Source organism: Lagopus muta, chromosome 1 (assembly GCF_023343835.1).
Source record: "Lagopus muta isolate bLagMut1 chromosome 1, bLagMut1 primary, whole genome shotgun sequence".
Classification (NCBI taxonomy): Eukaryota; Metazoa; Chordata; class Aves; order Galliformes; family Phasianidae; genus Lagopus; species Lagopus muta.
The window spans coordinates 6,752,532-6,772,415 of NC_064433.1; the positions used below are offsets into that span (position 1 = coordinate 6,752,532).

Here is a 19,884-nt window from a genome sequence, read left to right on the forward strand (position 1 = left end):
GCTAAGAGCAGTGAAGCACTGGAACAGGTTGTCCAGAGGTGGTAGATGCCCCATCCCTGGAGAAACTCAAGGTCAGGCTGGAGCTCTGAGCTACCTGATCTAGCTGTAGCTGTCCCTGTTCATTGCAGGAGAGTTGGACCAGGTGACCTTTAAGGGTCCCTTCCAACTCTAACGATTCTAAGATTCTATGATTCTAAGAGCAACAAAAATCAATCTTGATTAGAACAGATTAACTTATGCAATTGAGCCTTTGATCTGATTTCCTGTACAAAATTGTCCAAAGATATCACTTATGCTCACTGAGTGACCTCAGAAAGTACATATCTTTCCTAGAAAAAAAAAACCAACCCCTTTTCACTGGTGGGGAATTCATCATGACCCCTGGCAAAGTAAAGGAAAGATTAATTATTTACTTGGGTTTTAAAAATGCTTTCAAGTTGGGTTACATATACATGTATTGCTACCAATTTCCAGTTGCAGATTAAAAAAAAAACAAACCAAAAAAAAAGAGATCTAAAACAGAACACTTCTGGTTTGATTTCTGAGTCAGGAAATCCTCTCTGCAACTGCAGTCTCCCAGGTAAGTCCTACACTCCCACCCACACTACATCCAGGTATTTAAGGAGGTGCTGCTTTCCTTTCCCGAGAAATGTGGTGGCCTCCAGCAATCCCTAATTAGCACCTTGCTGATCCACGAAGCACTGAATACCACTTGCTTCCCTATCGCTCGACTCTGTAACCAATAATTACATTTTTGTCAGGCTGCCAAGATGCTCACACACACCTGCATGCTGCCCACACGGTCCTTACAAAGAGATTTATAATAATTAATTGTAACATTCCTATCACAAATCTCTTATCCCACTTCCAGCAGTGGCATGCAAGTCTGACGACAGGCATGTCTGACTTCTCCCACTTGTTTACCAAGTTCAAGTCACTTAAGAGTGTCTTCTCTCTGTATCCTTTGATGCTTTGATTCATTTTTTCCCCTGACATCTTAATTTACATCTAGGTGAGGAATGGTGCTTTTTTTCTTCTTGTTCTGTTTTTTCCTAGCTATTTGTTCGTATCTTCCTGACTAGTCTAGACAGCCCTACCACTTGCAATTTTCCCAAGATGGATGCTTGCCAAATTGCACGTCTCTCCTCCCACAGAAAGTGGGCCAAGTTTCACCAAACCTCGTCCCATAGCTCACCATTTCCCCACCTAGTAGTTGTCTTCCAGAGCTGAAGAGGTGAGAAATGAAGGCTTTGTAAGGTATTCATCACCTCCAGGACCTCCTCCCACTTCCCAAAGGTATCTAATGTCCATGCAGCATCCCACATAGCTGCATCCCTTATGCTTGCATTCCTGCTCCCTCTCTACTTTATGCTCACCACAGAACATCTCAAGCTGCTAATGCAGATGAGCACTGCTTTAGCGCTCTTCTTGTTGGCCATGATGCTGCCCTTCTTTGCTAAAGCAAAAGGCTTTGTTCAAATTTGCCTTCTCCCTGATTTGTTTCTAATCTGTTTTGCATTTGATTTTTTTTTTTTTTTTCCATATTCTGTTTTTACGTTCTTCTCAGTTTTCACTTTCTCTTGCAGGTTGCTGGCACTGTTGACATCCATCTGCACTTAATCTTTTTGGGGTTAAGTCTTACACACAAATATTTGCTTTCCCTGTTGGCACTTTCAGCAGTCTAAGCAAAACTTCGAAATTTCCCTGTGGCAATAGCTGTGGGAGGTCCCAGACAGTGAGAGAAGGGGCTTCATTCCCTCATTCCTCATATACTTGCATCTCAGAGCATTTGTGGTAGTTGATTCCCATCCAGGATAGGGCAGAAACCACCTCCTTTGAGGCTCAGCCATCAATACAGTCTTCAACCTTGAATCCTGTGCTACAGGAGGATTACAGGATAGAGACCTACACACTCATAAGCTCCATGGAGAGAGTAAGTGGACTGAAAGTATCTTCCATAAGAAGATCTGGAGATAGAAGATGAAATAGTTGGGTGAATGTTCAAAGCAAACAGAAAGTGATGATTCTCAGCGACACTGGACAACTTAAGGAAAGGTAATGCCACTAAAAGCAAGTAATTACAACAGCAACAACAAAATATACATATATATGTAGAAACTAATTCACTACAGAGCTCTTGAATGAGTCCTGAACATTGGAGGTCAGGAGATCGTCAGGAGGAACCACCATATCTCATTGCTTCCTTTGTATAGTCTTCCCTGGATACTTGTTTTAGATGTTTGTTGGGTTTCCTTGTGGAAGCAAACAGGTGTGGACCATCTTCCATTACATATGCAAAGAACAAATGGTCACAATTGCCTCACTTCAGCTCTTTCCCAGCCAAGCAGCTGCCAAAGAAAGTTTCAGCACTGAAGCTCAGCTTTGCCTGATAGCAAGACATTAGGCATAGATGCCTTTACCTTCTGGGTCCCTAGTGATGTAGACAACATGATTTTCACATTGTGCTTCTTTTTGATCCTCAAAATTTGTGTGCTTCCTCTTTTCTCCCTTATTTTTTGCCATCAATAGGAAATGGTTCATTGCCAGTTTTAGAAGGCAGGTCCAGGAAAAGAACTATGAGTACAGATGCTATGGTCATGCTGGAAACAGGCAGCTGGCACAGAGACCTTCATTCTGATCCAGTACAACCATTCCCATGTTATTAATAATAAGATGGGATAGCTATAATAAGTAGAATCATAGAATCAGGGAATCATAGAATCAGAGAATCACAGAATACTTTGGGTTGGAGGAACATTAAACACCACCCAGTCCCAAACCCCTGCCGTGGGCAGGGCTGCCACCCACCAGATCAAGCTGTCAAGGGCTCCATCCAACCTGGCCTTGAACATCTCCAGGGATGGAGCTTCTCTGGGCAACTTGTGTCATTGCACAAGTACCAGCCTCTGTGCAAACAATTTCTTTCTAATATCTAACCTAGATCTCCCCTCTTTTAGTTGAAAGCCATTCCCTCTTGTCCAATCCCTATCAGACCGCATAAAAAGTTGGTTCCCTCTCCTGCTTGTAAGCTCCCTTCAACTATTGGAAGGCTGCAATGAGGTCTCCCTGGGGCCTTCTTTTCTCCAAAATAAACACCAACTCCCTCAACCTTTCTTCATAGGAGAGGTGCTCTAGTCCTCTGATCATCTTTGTGGCATCCTCTGGACCTTCTCCAACAGCACTGTCTTTGTTGTGCTGGGGGCCCCAGACCTGGACACAGTACTCCACATGGGGCCACATCTAGACTCTGGAATCATGCAATGGAACAAGATTTTGCCAGTGCAAATTATATTAAAAGGTGGGAAATGAGACTTGCTGACACCCCCAGAGAGGACTGAATGATAACTGTTGGCTGTTAATGTTTAACTTCCTCCTTTTGATGGAAACATTTGAGGAAAGTTTAAAAAAAAATTTATTCACTATTTAAAAAAATAATAATAATCAGTAAATTTCACCTCAGGCATGATGAGAACTGCTGTCAGCTGTTGGAAAAGAGGAATGACACCTTTCTTCTCATGGCTGGGGAGAAGCTGCCCTGCAGCAGGTGCCAGAATGGCACTCCTGCCCCCTCAGAGATGCAGTGAGTTGAGCACTTGAATGACCCAGTAGAGCTTGTGAAAGCCCTCACAGCTCACTAAAGTCACCGCTTGCCAACACTGGAGCGAAACCGTCTTGTTTTCTGCTGCAGTTCCATCTGTAAACATTTGTGTGTCTGAAGCCACAAAACATGAGTCATTTTGATTTCTTAATGGCACAGCACCTTGCTGGTTGCTACTGTGTCAGACTGTGTTATCCCATCAAGTCAAAAGAATGATAAACGATGTCCCAAACACAGCCTTTCATCTCCAGAAAGTCCCATCCAAGTTTCCTTGGAAATGAATTATATGAAGGAGAACTGAACATGAAGATATGTTTACCAAAAAGCCTATCAGTTCACTTGCAGTTCCAACTGACTATTTTCATGTCAGATGAGAGCACAGTTTCACAAGCAAATGGTTTAATTTGCAAAAATCATAGAATTGTAGAATCATTAAGGTTGGAAAAGACTTCTAAGATCATCTAGGCCAGCTGTCCACTTCCAATCAATATTGCCCACTAAGCCATGCCCCTAAGCACCACATCTACACGTTTCTTGAACACCTTCAGGGGCAGTGACTCCACCACCTCCCTGGGCAGCCTGTCCCAGTGCCCAACCATTCTTCTGGAGAAGTTTTTCCTAAGCAATTTTTCAGCACAAGAGAGGAGAAAACTTCAGTACCAGAGGTGGGATGAAAATTTTTCAGTTGATGAATTTCTCTGTTCACTGAGCACTGAATCTCTCAGCTGTTTAATTGTTCATCAAGTTTTCATGGCAGCCCTTGGGGGAAGACACTCTTCCTGCCCATGTCAATCTGTCCATGTTAACATCAATTAAATATTTACCTGATGTCCCGGGAATCTGAGGACTGTTAGTGTGCTAGGGAGTCACACTGATCCAAACTGACCTTGCCAATGTTCACTTCCTACTGCCAACAAGTAGCCAGGCTCACAGGTCTCCTGCAAGACCCCCCAAAGAAGTCAGCTTTCCTTCACAACCCTCGGCAGAGGAAAACTGATGCTCAAGCATCCCATCAATTTATACTACCATGTTAGTAGCTACTTAGAAACTTCTCCTACATGATGCCTCCCACTCACTTTGGATTTTATTTGATGAAGTTTCTGAAGGTTGGGGTTATTTAACAAGTATGATGACAATCCTGGTAAAAATGTGCCACTTCATTGGCTCACCAGGTACAAATTCTTCTTGACTAGAACATCACTTACACTCCTATAAAACTAAAACTAAGGCTTTCTGCAGAGACATTTTTCATTCACATATTTATCTACTCGCTGAGATGTTTTTTGCATGGTTACTTTGACCCCTCAAGCCAATTTTTTTCAAAACCATTTTGAAATAAGAAGAGGAAAAAAAAAATTATAGACTTTTACCCCACTTCACAACCTCCAGAGTTGGATTCAGCTCCAGGTTAGACAACTGATTCTATGGAGAAGACCCAGTAGCCCAAAAAGGGGTGCCTGCTCCCCTTTCAGTCACTGTGCTGTACCCTTCCTGGCCATCATCTGCTGCTTCACTTTCAGTGGAAATAGGACAGGGCCTCAAACTACCTCTGCTAAGTAGAAGGTACAAAATACAGCAGATTTGGCTATTCAGTGGATTGCTTCATTTGCATGCAATTTAATTGTTATGTCAACTTTTGAAATCAAAACGGTGCAAAACTCACACTTGTCTTGTAATCTAAACTTGCATTCTCTACTTTTTCCTCATAAGACAACTATTTTGCACTAATTCAGGGCTTCCAGTATTGGAAATTTGTCAAAAGAATTTCTGTGCTCTACTCTGATGGCTGCAGAACTTCAGAGAACAGCATGGAGTGAAATTCAGTCTTCCCATCTTGCAAGCAATACTGAAGAGGACAAGCTCCCTAATGCCTTTCGAACACTACTCAATATATATAAATAAATATGTATCAACCAAGAAGCCAATCCCAAACCAAAATATTTATGCATAAAATATGTGGAAAAATATATTCAAAATCCCATCAAGAATATGTGCTTGAAGATCAAATAGAAAAAGCCCTAAAACCAATACTGAATTAATTTAAAAGATGAGAAGGTTGTCTTACATGATGGTTCCAACAATGCTACCTGGATTAGAAAGCTTATTGTGGTTGTTACTGCAGACTTTGGAGTCTAAGGCATTCTATGGTTAGAGATACTGTTTCGTTTTGATAAAATACTGTTAACATACGTTTTCATTTCTTTTTTCATCTCCTCACACCATCTTGAAAAAATCTTTTTTTTTTCTTTGTAAATAAAACTATTTACACATTTTGCACCATTTCCTAAATCAGTCTGTAAGTGACAGCAAGCTTATGAAAAAGGAGACTAGGGGCTTCGGAATTTCAAAACACATGGAATTGCTTTAAACAATTTAGAAAATTGGATTTAAATCCACAAACTAAAACTCAGTGTCTTACAAGCATTCAAGAATTCTTATCCAAAGGCTTCTTGAGTTAGAAGATAAAGATTCCAATAGGCATCATAATCTCTGAGCAAATTCAAGCCACCTGCTCCACACAGCATTGCACAAAGAAAGAAGACACTGGGCAGGCTGCAGTGCTTGCTTCAAGCTGTGGTCTTTTCTTGAATCCGCTGAATCTAAGCCCAGAATATGTGCATGAGGGAAAAGCACGTGGTGAGACAGACCCACAGTCGTGATTAGGGTATTGTAGAATAAATCCTCCAGGACCTCACCAGTCCCTTTTAGATCGCATTAAGATCATACAGGGCCAAGACCAAACCACAGTGTGAGCTAAGATGAGCTCTGTTTTTCAACATCAATGTTTCACCTTCACCCAAAAGGCAAGAAGAGAATGCATTTGAGGTTATCCTCACCACTGGATGCAGCATAGGAGCTCTTTCAACTCACATGTTTTGCTGGGCACGGATTTCCCAGTCACTGCACTGCTCTAGACAAGAAATTAGAAATGCCAAATGCAGCTGACAATGAAAGTACAACCAGGGTTAGAGGAAGAACTGGTGCAGTGATTCCCTTAGCCCTGCAGAAATCATTTGATACTGATATATACTCAGACCTTGGTTTTGGAGCACTCAAACCACAAACCTGAAACTACTTCCCTAACTACACAGGAAGGTCCAGTGGCTCTGGCTCTGAAGATCTGGAGGTCAGTCTCAGAAACAGCCTTTGCTTCCAGGAGAGAGACATTAGCTGCTAACTACAAGGGAAGTGAAAGCCTTTTTACTTAGGATTCATTTGAGACCATACCACATTTTTTGTGCCATAAGATGCACATTCATTAACTCGTCAATTCAGTATCAGTTTTTGTACAGAGGAAGCAACAGTGCTGCAAAGGAGAGAACACAACGTTTGTGTCACTAAGCTTTGTTGCCTCAAGCATGAGTAGCAGTTCTGTTAGGAATTCTCCTAATTAAAAGGATAAATGAAATGGGGGACAGATTTCAGCTCAGACACTAACACACATCAATTTAGATGACTACAGGTAGGTGTCTGTGGAGAAGACCGTTGTCTTGAGTAGAGTCCTAGATGCCAAATAAAGTGTCCATCTCTTTCTTGGACAACTTCAAGTGTCTAAGACATCTGCAGAGGACCACGGATGACTTCTCTTCCTATCCTAAAATGAACACCTTTCTTTGGTTAGCTGAAATGCATTCTGACCTCTTTTATTTGGGATTCCTGGGAGTGTTATTCATCTGCACACACTGTGACACATGCTGTCACATGAACTGCCCATGTGGTCCCTGAGCTGACACAGCAGAAGGTGATGTTCAAGTGAACACTGAGCTTCCTGCTGTTGCTGGTCTTCTGTTTTCTCTCAGATATCCTAGGCATCTCAAATGATAAAAGGCACTTCAGGTGATCAAATTGTTCCCATGAAGGTCTCAGCCTGGCCACTGATTCCTACCCAGGGTTGGAAATGCCAATTATGCCCTACTGGCCTCATCTCAACTTTTTGGGCATGAGTGTGGAAAAAGAAAGAAAAATGAGTTTTTGTTCTTCCAGTGGCTTCCCTTATTTAAGAGAAAGGTGTGTTACACTAACTGGAACCACATTTCTAAAACAATAAATAGGAGAATACCACATTTGAACTTCTGCTGGGTGCTGATGACCTCCTAGGCCAGACAGAACTGAAAGCACAGGGCAAGCCTGACATGATCTCTGTTCTTCTTTTGGAGTCCCAAATGGCTCTGAATCCTCTTCTAGCCAGACAGAGAGCCTGTCTCCTCTCCTTTCCTACTTTGGCTGCCACAGCTGCTGCCTACAAAGACTGCCTGCCTCTTTCCAAGATAAAAAAAGATAAATCCCCAGGATTTGTAGATGAAGGAAAAAGATACTGCCCCTGACAGGCACTGAGGGCAAAGATCAGGGTTGCAATATCCACATTCCCTGCATGGGGTACAGACCAACCCTGGACACTGCCAGTGGTATGTTAACGTTTACAGCTACGTGGGGATTAGGAGCAGGTTAGAGTACACGATTTGCCCTCGGCAAGCCTGAGATCACTCCATTTCAAAACAGAGGAAGTGCTGTAAATACCACAGCAAATGTAATTACCAGAACCTGATAAACACCACTTTGTTAGCAGCAACCAGGGGAGGCTTCTCCTGTTTCAGATGTTTCTGACAATGAGCAGAAAGCAAACTTGAGGTCAATCCTGATGTCTGGATACAGAACAAGTAGAGATGGCTCTGGTTTGGTTTTTTTTTTGTTTTTTTTTTTTAAATTAGCTCCAATATGTGTTTAGTCCCAGGTGCTGATGTTGTGATGGAAGGATCCCACTCCTTAACATTGGTAAAGTGATTTGGGATCAGCATCTGTCCATAAGCAGCAGCTCCTTAGTGCCATTAATTTGGAAGCACTGGGATATTTCACATCAGTGTCTCAATTGCCCATATAGACATGGGCTAAATATTTGGATTTTGTCACTGTATGAGCTTTTGAGCCATTTCTATTGCAGCAGGAATGATTTGAGCATAAAATACTGTTTCCTGGATACGTTTAATCAAAATTCTGCACTTTTGGGAAAAGAACCAAGAATCACATTTGCTCCCTGTCCTTTGAAACAGACTTCAGAAAACATGGGCTCAATTAAGATTTTAATGGGCAGATCATGAAGGGGCAAATCTCTGAACTCAAACATAACATGCTGCTGGCCTGAAACATGTAAAAGGCAAAAGAACAACCACTGATGGCAGCAACTCTTCCATGAGGTATTCTTAAAACTGTTTCCAATCCACACCACCACAGTTGTCTTCAAGGCTTCAGGAATTTTACAACTGTCAAAAAATTTGTGTCGGGGTTGTCTTTACAAATCCAGCAGATGGAGGTGGGCTGTGGATCTCATGTGCCTCCTCCCAGGGTTGCTCAGCTCCAGCATGGGGCATCAAGGGGATGAGACACGGCTGTCATCACAGCCATACTGTTTGAGGAATGAACCAGGGCAGAGCACAGTGAAATATTATACCTTATCCCAAAGCTCTGTCATGCCCCATGCAATGGATATTCCTCCAGAGACAGGAAGCCTATGGAGAGTCTCTTCTGGCTAACAGACTCACTGCAACTTCCCAGCTTGAATGAAAGCATGTAAATACTGGAAACTTCACTGCATTGGTTGGCTACACATTTCAATATATTATATCCTCATTTTCTATTTCCATGTTTGGGGTTTTTTCTCTTATTTATACCCATTATTTTTTCTTTGTCTATACTCACAGCTACTCTCCAATAGAGATAAATGCAGACCAAGAACAATCTGCCTGCATCCTTCCTACTGATAAGCTGTGTTCGTGGAGATTCTCACTTTAGGGCACTGTTCGTAGGCCAAGAATAAACTCTTAGCATTTCTTATCCACCCAATAGTATAGGCTGGTGTCCAACAGAGCTCTCCTGTGGTGCTCATCATCCTTCCACTTAGAATCATAGAATCATAGGTTCATTCAGGTTGGAAAAGACCAATAAGTTCATCTAGTCCAATCATCAACCCACTACCATCATGCCCACTAAACCATGCCCATCAATGCCAAATCCATACTTTGTTTGAGCACCTCCAGATATGGTGACTCCACCACCTCCCTAGGCAGCCTGTGCCAATGCCTCACCACTCTTCCAGGGAAGAAATTTTCTTCATATCCAACTTGAACTTCCTCTGGCACAACTTAAGGTCATTATTTCTTGTCCTATCACTGTTACCCAGGGGAAGAGGCCCACCTTGCCACAACCTCCTTTCAGGCAGTCATACAGAGCATAAGATCCCTCTTGAGCCTCCTTTTCTTCAGACCAAACAATCCCAGCTCCCTCAGCCGCTCCCCATAAGATTTGTGCTCCAGACCCTTCACAGCTTCATTGCCCTTCTCTGGACATGCTCCAGGACCTCAGTGTCACTTCCACAACCCTACACAATGCTCTTATGTGGAAAAAGCTTTCCTGTTCCATAACAAAACAGAAGATATTGAGTAGATGTGGCTGTTATGTCCATACTTCAGAGACTCCGAAACAGAACTTTTTCCCCATGCAATGGAAATGGGGACTTACATCATCTGAATTTCTATTTGTGTCCTCAGCCAGCATCAGCACAAGCTGTTCCTCTCCTCTGACTTTCCTTTCTTTCTCTCCCCAGCTACCATCCAGTTATGCAACTGAGGTTTTTTTCCACAATAAAAAAAAAATATAATCAAGAACATCCAGGAGAACATAATTGTGCTGTGTAAAGGCTCTGGAAAGACCAAAAGCAAGCCAAACAAGTGAACGTGCTCTGAAACAGGTTTGCAGTGAAGATGAATGGAAGTGACAAACTCGTTGCATTTTGAGGCAATAAAGAGGATATGTGCCACCACCATCCAACAATCTACTTTGGTTTGAATAAGAAGCCAAACCCCAGGTGTCCACATGTCCTTGGAAGACATGGATAGGCAAGGGGAAGGGCACAGGAGTTAGAAAAATTAATTAAGAGATTATAGAAAAAACATTCAGACAATTGCTTCTAATCTCATTGGGAATAAATTCCAGTTTGAAGAAAATTGTCTCCACTGAACTAGGGCACACAGCCTCACTTTTACCGTCCACAGAATGAGATAGCTCTCCCTCTACTCCTGCCTGGTGATGAAGATAAGTTTGACGACGAAATTAGGCACATCCTGGCTTGTGTTTTTGTTCCACATCTTGTCTTGACATGAAACTCTGTGGTGACATTTCCTCTTGCAGTCGTTAGAACTTCTGCCGGTTCCCTACTAATCCAGAAAATGCAGAACAAATCAGTTCTTTCAGATCTCAGGAAATACGTATTTTTTATTTCTTGCTTCTAATTTTCAGGGGACATATTCAGACCTGGTTTTCTATCTGTATTATTTCCCTTTCACATTACACAGTGTCATGGAAAATTATTTCTCACTCAGTAAGTTTTTTTCCTATTGGACTTCATTTTACAGATAACTGGACAGCAGTTGTAGCAGTACTGTTCCAAAAAAAACCTCTAATTGGGGCAGTGAAAGGAGGTAGCCAGTGTGTCAGCTGCCAGAAGCACCTGCAACAATTTTGGCAGTAACCAGCCACGATTGGCCATGCAAAACTTCATACTCCCAGTCTCCCGAAAATGGTTTGCATTGGCTCTGTGTTCCAGGCTGGCAGCAAAGCTAAACCTGCAACCACGTGTCTGACCCTGCCCAAGTTCCACAGGGCAAGGATGCTTCTGCAGGAAAATGTGGAAAGTCACTTGGCTGGTGGAGGCAGGATGGACTTTAGAAGGCTGTGTCTGCAGCTTCCATTAGGGACTTGAACTACTGCTGTCTCAGAGCCAACTTGGCTTCCCCTTTGTGAAAATAAACATCAAAATACACGGGCTGGGAGAAAATATGTCCCTGATTGAAAGACCTCATCTCCCTTCAATGCAGAATGGCTGATCTGGTTACAGGCAACATTATAGGTGTCCCGTCTGCCAGCTGGATTTTCACAGTTGTTGGTTTTAATAAACATTTTCTCCTTTTTCCTTTTTTTCTTGGTTTTTTTTTTTGTTTTTTTTTTTTTTGTTTGTTTTGTTGTTGTTGTTGTTGTTGTTGTTGTTGTTGTTGTTGTTGTTGTTTTTTAACCTCACAGGTGCAAGAGGAAATGCAGAAGGGGAAATAAAGGACTTTTCATTGCATCCAGAGTTGACTGTGGCCAATAACTAAACCAAAGTCTGGCTCTGCTTACAGCCACACAAGTTTTTGCACCAAGGACAAAACTTATCCCAGGACTGCTGGTCCTGGACCCCATGAATTATCTTTACCATCTACTGAACAAGATAAAGCATGAATTTTCACATGCAAGAACACTCAACACATCTACAGCATTACAGAGAGTCCTGGTGGCTCCCATACTTGTGTTGAACAACAGCTTGGAAATATCCATCATTCATTGTGCCTGCTCCTGTCCTAGAAAACCTTCCAGATAATCACTCTGAATACAGTCCCCAGAACGGCCAGCCCAGCCTGTGGCCTAAGAGAATCCAGGCAGGAAAAATCCAGGTGTACCTGTCTTAGATGTTTGCTTCTCCCTCCTGTTCCAAACCCAACAAAAAGCACTGAAATATTCCTGGTGAATTGCTCCAAGTGAGGTACCAGGAGGCATTCCTGACCATATTCCAGCAGTAGCTAACTCAGTACATCCACTCTCCATGATTGAAAAATCATGGGACAAACTTGATTAGTAAGTATGAATGACTGAAAACCAACCAACCAACCAAACAACACCACCAGCACCATTCCTGCCTCTTTTGTATTTTCTCTTGGGTTCACAAGATAATACATTCACTCTATAGGAACATGGGCCTTGACTTTCCTCCTTTGAGGCCTGGGAGCACTTTGCCTATAGGATCCTGTGTTGAGGAAGCTGGATGTGAACACAAACGTTTTCAAGGATGTGTTGCCCCAAACCTTTTCAGGTCCCAGCTCCAGTAATTGCTCATGTCCCCACCAGCAATGGTGGGCTTTCTTGCCCACCTTTCAGCCTTCACAGTCTACATGCAGTGGGTGTCCTCCATCTTCTTCTAATGCTGGAGAGGCCATGAACATGAGGACAGAAAAGCAGAGGAATCACTGATTTGCTCACACATGGGGAAGCAAAGTCATTCTTGGTATTTTCATATCTTCTTGTTGCTGTTTGTGTCATGACACTGCCATCTCCAGCAGGCTTGGAGGAAGAGGTCTGTGTATCTTCAAACTTTCCACTGCCTTTCCCAGGAGGTATCTGTCATCCCTGCCTCTACCAGACTTTGTGTTAACACAGAGGGAACATGACCAGATTGGCAAACGTCCCACATCACCAACCTGCCCTGAGACCATACTGTTGACATCTCACTTGTGCCACACTCTGTGGATTTGGTCCCATCCAGTTTACTGCATCTTTCTTATCCAACTGGGAAACACATTGCTTCTGCTTTTGGCTATGAGTAAGAGCCTGGGTGCTTGCAAAAAAATCTTTATACAGCTGAGCAAACACTGAAGGAGAAGCCAGACCAAGAGATGAAATGATCTGCTGTGGATGGGGTCAGATGCCTGCTCATGTACAGAAGCAGGTAGCTTCATGCCATGAAATCCGGAATAATTTAGTGCATTTGGCAGAACTTATTGAAAATGTGGCTCTGGATAATTAAAAGCAGCCTGAATCCATGTGGGTCTCCGCTCATTGCTAGTTCCTGGAAGGATTGCCTTCAAAGGCAGCAGCCATGCATACACACTCATGGCTGCCCAGGCATTTCCTTGCCTGGCAGGCTGGAAGCAGGATAATTTTGAGGATATCATGTACCTCAATGTGCATAGTCAGAGCAGGCTGTGCTCTGAAGCAATCTGCATCCACTAATGGTAAGCAAAATGATCCAGATTTCCCAACCAGATGGTGGGACACTGATGTATTCTCACCTCTTCTTGCCTTGTCCTGCACCAAGTTTCAAGAGTTCAGAGGGTGGGGAAAGGCTCCCTTTTTGACCTCAAATTGCGACTAATCACAATTTGTATCAAACTTCATACACTGCTTCAGGTAAACCCTGCTAAATGACACTATGACAACAAATGGTCAAGCTGCCTCATAATAAAGAAAAACGGTGCCTCTATAAGGTACTCTAGGAATAGAGACATTTCCCCATTTCCTTCCTTGGAAATACTCTGAACACCTTCTGATAGGGAGGTGCTTACCACATCCCTAAGAGTCCCTCATCACAGGCTGAGTGGGAAGATTTGGAAACGAGTCCATGCCATTTCCACACCAAAAGACTCCCAGGGATATTACCCAAATATATCAGCTATCTTGTGGTTTTCCTTCATCCCAGACACTTTTCAGCAGTTGTCCTTCTCATTTAATGCAGCTCACAACTATGCAAATCAAACACAGATTGTAGAGCAGGGATATGCTCCTTGGGTGGGTTACTGGAAGGAAAACAAAAGCACAGTATAACATCATTAAAATGAGACAGAAGCAATGGGCATTTTCTGTAATGGCATTTTGCTGCTTCAACAAGCTGCAGGGAAAGAAACCTACTGTAAAAAAAAGAATATCAAACCTTTATTGTACCCAGTTTTTGTCTACTTTGAGGTCATTTTGCCTTGCCCTTGCCACACTGGAGCTTTAAACAGAGTATTTTCTATTTCCCTAGGATCAGGGAAGGGAGGATCCTTCATGTGGTTCATGCTGCAAGAAAACACGGACGGCCAGCACATGGGAATTAAAGAAAACTGTCTTAACCCAGCCAGACTGCAGTGGGCTCCACAGTATGCACCAGAGTGCAAGGATGGGTTGCCCATGACCAGCACTTTCCAGCCCTCCAGTTCCTCTCCTAGAACCCAGAGCAGAGAGAAAACTGCCAGAACAAACATTATGCAAGTCCTTCTCTGGTAGCCCAAGGAGCTTTTGTGGAAGATGCTGTTTCTCCATGATTTAAGCCTTCATGGTCTTACGAAGTGTCCCTGAATCTGAGCCATGACCATCCGCCCAGCTGAGGTCACCAGGACAAGGAAGAGGCTACAAACATTGCTGCCCATAGATGGGTTCAGGGAGTGACCCAACCCACTGGCTCCCAGTGTATTCGTGTGCCCTTTGTTGAAATACAAATAGCTCTGAAATACAAATAGCTCTATTTCCTCCATTTCCGCAGAAGAAGAATGCCATTTAATTCAATTTTTGCTTTGTATAATAATGGGAAAGCCAATTATGCAATTACAATTGCTTTTCTTATCTGGTTCCTTTTTTAGCTGCTTCAAAGCCTTGCAGGTGTTGTAATCAGGTCATGAGGTGGTTGTTACAGCAGTCAAAGTGCCACTGGAGAGGAAGATGCTAAACAGACATTTGTAGATTGCCTGCTAACTTGTCAGTTACCTTGCTTTTTATTAGGAAAGCTGACAACTTTCAGGAAAGCTTCATTATTACCCATAGAAATCTCTGAGGGTCTCTCAGAAATTGAGAAGGAGATTATCCACCTAAATCAGCTGAAGTAGCAGCCGGGCTGCAGATGTGATGCTTGTGAGGGGAAGAAGCAATGCATGGAGAGAGGCTCAATGAAAGGTATAATCTCCTCCTGCAAACTGAATAAGCTCAAATGGAGGCCAATAAAAATGAGCCCCCCCTTCAACTTGTTAACAAAACTAGGAGCTAAAACTCCTCTGAGTAATAACTAACTGCAAGCACGCTCAGCACTTCCATAGACTTTCCCTCATACTTCCATAGACTCTCCATAAAACAGACCTTGAGTTACCATGCTGTAATCCTTCCTATGCAGACAAGGCAGCAAGGTCTTAATTAAGAGACCATGCAGCCTTACAGAAAGCCATTCAGGGGGAGAAATGTGAGCTATCAGCTTTGCACTGAAATCTGAAAACCTGCACGGGGCACTGCAAGAGGGGAAACCACAGAAATCAACTCCCTGCATGCAGAAAAATACCACTTAGCATGTAGCAAAATCTATTATGGAAAGAGGCACTGGCACATTTGAATGCCCTCCAGACCTAGCGAGGAGGGTGATGATGCAATGCCAAATGCTTATATCTATATCCCAAAGAAAACTCTAAGGAATTGGACTTGATGATCCATATGGGTCCCTTCCAACTTAGGATCATAGAATCATAGAATGGCTTGCATTGGAAGGGACCTCGAAGATCATCCAGTTCCAATACCCCTGCCACTGGCATGGTTGCCAGTGATGAGTCTTTAGATGAGATGTTAAACCAGGATGGCCAGCACCTTGTTCAACCTGGCCTTGAACACTTGGGATATTCTATGATTCTATGATCCCTAGGACTGCTTTAAGGATGAAAAAAAATAGGAAGAAAAAAAAAAAAAAAAAAGAGGTCCCAAGGATGCTCCCTAAAAGCATCAGGAGCTTTCAGCAATGCAACTCCAGTGGCAGTGGCTGCACCAACCTGCGGACAACAACTGGGCATAACACAAGGTTTAGTGAGCAATGTCAGAGCCACAGGGGGAAGAAGTGGATAGAGGCCAAGAGGCCCCTGGGGTGCTTCCCAGAGCCAGAAGGGAGCTGAAAGTTGTGCTTCAGCCAGCACGGCACAACACAAAAAGTGCAAATTCTTTGATGCATCTGCAGGCCTTCCCTCAGGGCATCAACTTGAGGCTTGGTACAAACACAGAGCTTTTAAGAATTTTAATCAGGTTTTTATTACTCCTTAATTGGTCCTTTCTTTAATAAAAACACCTTATTAAAGGAAACTGCAGCGACTGCAAGATTTGTTTTATAGGCAACTACTGCATTTCCTCAGTGGCTGGGAGAGAGGGAAGAACAACCTAAAACCATAACTCCACAGGGCAAAAGTAGAGTTCCTGTGTCATTATCTCCACCAAAATCAGCTCTTGAGCTTTAAACAGAAGGGAGAGGAGTTGCAGCAATTCGTTACACTCCCATTCCATGGCTGTGGTGTGGTAGGAGCTCGGGGCTTTAGCACCAATCTTGTGGCAAACCAAAGCAAAGCAGGAGGTGTGTGAGCACCTCTGAGGGGCTAAGAAAGGTCAGGATAGAGCCCAACTGATTACAAGCATGGAGGCCAAAATGGAACTGCCTGAAGAAAGGACAGCTGAGCTACTGTTGCTTTCCAGAGTGGCCAGAAAAGGGACCTGAGTGAATTTATCAGGCTGTGGGGTTGTTGGAAAACCATGGATAGCAGTGCAGTGCCTGGCCCTCAGCCCAGACTGAAGGGGCTTAAAGACACAGCTGGAATCAGCTTCCAGCAGCAGTAGCAGCCAGGATGAGGAATGTGTTATCCCCAGCAAATTGTCTGGGGTCTGGCCTCCTTTTACCATGTGCCCAGGGGCTTTCCGACAACTGAAAGGTTTTCCTGTGCTCTGTATCCCTTTACTTTGTCAGTGTGTTGAGGATTTCCCACGCGTCTATTCGCTCCCCATGAGCTGGGCAGGGCAGGAGAGAGGAGGAGAAGGAGCCAGCAGCTTTTTATCCCATAGTACAGCCCTGATGGGATGTGAGGAGCAGAGGGAAAAAGTCTTTTGGAGCACGGGATCCAACCTTAAGCCAATTTCATCACACCTTTGTTCCAAACCTGCTAACAACAGGCTGCTTGTTTTTGACTGAGCCACATGTGAAGATATCCCAAGACTCAAATGTGGGACCTCAGTTCCCAAACTAGACCTTCACCTTTTGATTTGAGGACATCAGCACTTGATCCCATCACCACTGGATCTGAGGTGAAGCAAGGAGCAAAATGCCAACCATGGTTGTTGGGAAGAGATGACAAGAGTAATGAAGAGAAGGAAGAGAAGGGGAGTGCTAAGAAAGGGAAACAAATTCCCAATGCAGTGGTGGCCAAGAAGCCTATCTCCAACACAAGAGCGCAGATGCATGGGCTGAATGGGAGCACAATCCAAACTATTTTTAACTGATGCAGAGGAAGCTTTTACTTTTCACTGCAAAAGGAAGCAGACAATGTGGCCATCAGTTGAGCTCAGTTTATTCCCTCACAGGGTGTGTGCAGAAGTATTTAAAGCCCCCAGCTCTGGCTGTAATTCCCTTTAATCTGCTCACAGCTGTGTGGGGTCAAGGAGTGCAGCAGCTGAGATGCACTTTTGATCCATGTGCTCTAGGTTCTGCCCTGTGGTTTCCATTCCAGCTAACAGGTGAGATGTACCGTTGCCATCAGTAAGCACCAATCCACCAGGGTTCACTACATTTGGCTCCAAATGTATATTTGAATGTCAACAATCCCCCCTCTCTCCCCAAAATGGGACAGTGGCACTCTCAGGGCATCCCGAGGACTGGGGTCATGCCCATGGTGCCACTGGCCAGGTGGGCAACACAGCAGTTCAAACTTAGCCCATGGGAAAAGTCTTGGTTAGCTGCTGTCAGAGCTTCTGCCATCACAAATATTGTGCATTGTACACATCCACAGGACACAAGAGATGACACGTGCCCCCCTCCATCCTGACCTGAAGAGGTGCTTCAAATGTCCTCAGCTCCCCATGGAAAACACCAGACTCGTAAAACAAAATTTGGCACTAAAAGAAAGAGGTTTCCAAGTTCCACTTCCACAAGTGTATATACCCAGAACATAACTGCAGGTTGCTCCTCTCCGCCAAAGAAGTGTTTATGAAAAGCTTGCATTTATTACAAACACTACAGCTCAGAAGCCATAAAGCTCAGAAGCCACTGGCAACAGACATCAGCGGACTTTCCATGCTAAAAATATACTTTCTTCAGGGAGAATTGCCTAGAGGGTGAATTATTTCTCGTGCTCTCCCTTGGGAGGAGAAAGGCACCTTATTCAGTTTGCTCCAAAGCAGGTGCTGGCATTACTCAGACAAATGTGCCCTCAGAAGTCTTTATTCCCCCAGCAGCTACCAAGGCAGCTTAGCACAATTACCTCCAAAATCAATGTTTATGCTGCTGTGTGAATTAGGCAAGAATAATCCCTCACAGTCTGCAGTGGTCCAGACAACAGCCAAACCAGGAGCCAAAAAGCTCTACTCACATTTCCACTGAAATCAAAGTGTGGGTTCTGCAGATAGCAAAACCTGTAACGACAACAGGATCCTACTTGATTCTGGTTTCTCAGCTATTGCTCATGACCAGATTAATGTCAGGCTTTGCTCAGCCCCACAGGAAGTTTAAAGAGTCAGCACAGAGGTGAGCACTAAATGCAGAACTTAACATCTTCCCACCAGGAAGGGTGGGGTGTTATCTGCCAGTGATGGTGCCAATGGACCAGGAAAATCAGGAACCAGCCAATCTGCATATATATACACGTATAGATATATAAACACAAATGACACTTGAATGTCTGTGCCTAGAAAACAAGCACCAAAGAGCAAATAAATCCCTTACTCGATTGTCTTCCTGGATCTCCCAGTCACTGGAGAAGCTCAGGGCATGCTGTGCCTGTGAGCAGTTGGAAAACTGGAAAAGGCTGGCGAACATCCTCCTGTTCTCCTGGGTGTCCGGGAAAATTGCCTCCTGGAAGTTCACCCCATGTGGCAGGAGGATGTAATTCTCATCCATGCTGAAACACAAACCATGGCGCAGCTGCTTTAAGGCTCTATTGCAGAAGTCACCATTGTCCCCCAGCCCAGCCAAGTGCCACCAAAGTTGCATGGACAGACTTTGAGCCAACGCGTGGCTCTCAGCACTTTGCTGCCTATATTCTTCATGAGTTTGACCTGGTAGCTGCAGGAAGGACCTGGCAGGCTCCCACTGCCCTGCGGATATAAATGAGTTCCCAAATACATCAAATCTCTCTTTCGGCCTTTGGTTTCTACAGAATTTGTATTGCTTTGCTCTTGACCCCTGAGTCTAAGTGCTCCATCAGAATCAATAAATAACTTTTGGAAGGCATGTCCTTAAAGATATTGTCCCAGACTGAGCACTGGACAGCATCAGAACTTGTTTTGCTATGCACCCAGTGTAAAGATATAGTGAGCATTTTGAAACAAGCCACAAAGCAACATTTTGCAAATGCTTCTGGATCGAAAGGTCAGGGCGATGGATTTGTTCCCACATTGTGGTCTATTTTCTTATTCTTTCAATGAGCCCAAAGTCACGATTTGGCTGGGGCCAAGAAAATGCTGTCGGGTGTGCATTTGGGATTGCTCCTATACTCTCATGCCAAACTTTGGAGAACAGGCACTGGCCCATCTCCAGCACTGGAGAGGAGCTCTGACCATGAAGAAACAAAAGCAGCAGCATCCAGGGGCTGCTCAACAGCAGCTCAGCACTAAAGCAACACTGGGATATCCCAGCTCGGAATGTTTCTTTGGGGTGGACGTGCAGAATATGCAATACCGCAGGGAGAGCCGCGGGACGGGGCCAACCCTCCCAGCCCTGGAGG

The 19,884-nt window shown here is 43.9% G+C and overlaps 1 protein-coding gene across 1 annotated transcript in view; it reads right to left on the minus strand.

Moving 5' to 3' along the window:
• Positions 1-19,884, minus strand: part of CCDC3 (coiled-coil domain containing 3) — a 44,080-nt gene that overhangs the window by 23,184 nt on the left and 1,012 nt on the right. The window contains exon 2 of the mRNA XM_048963272.1: positions 18,885-19,059. Within this exon, the coding sequence (XP_048819229.1) occupies positions 18,885-19,059 (175 nt within the window). The remainder of the gene's footprint in view (positions 1-18,884; positions 19,060-19,884) is intronic.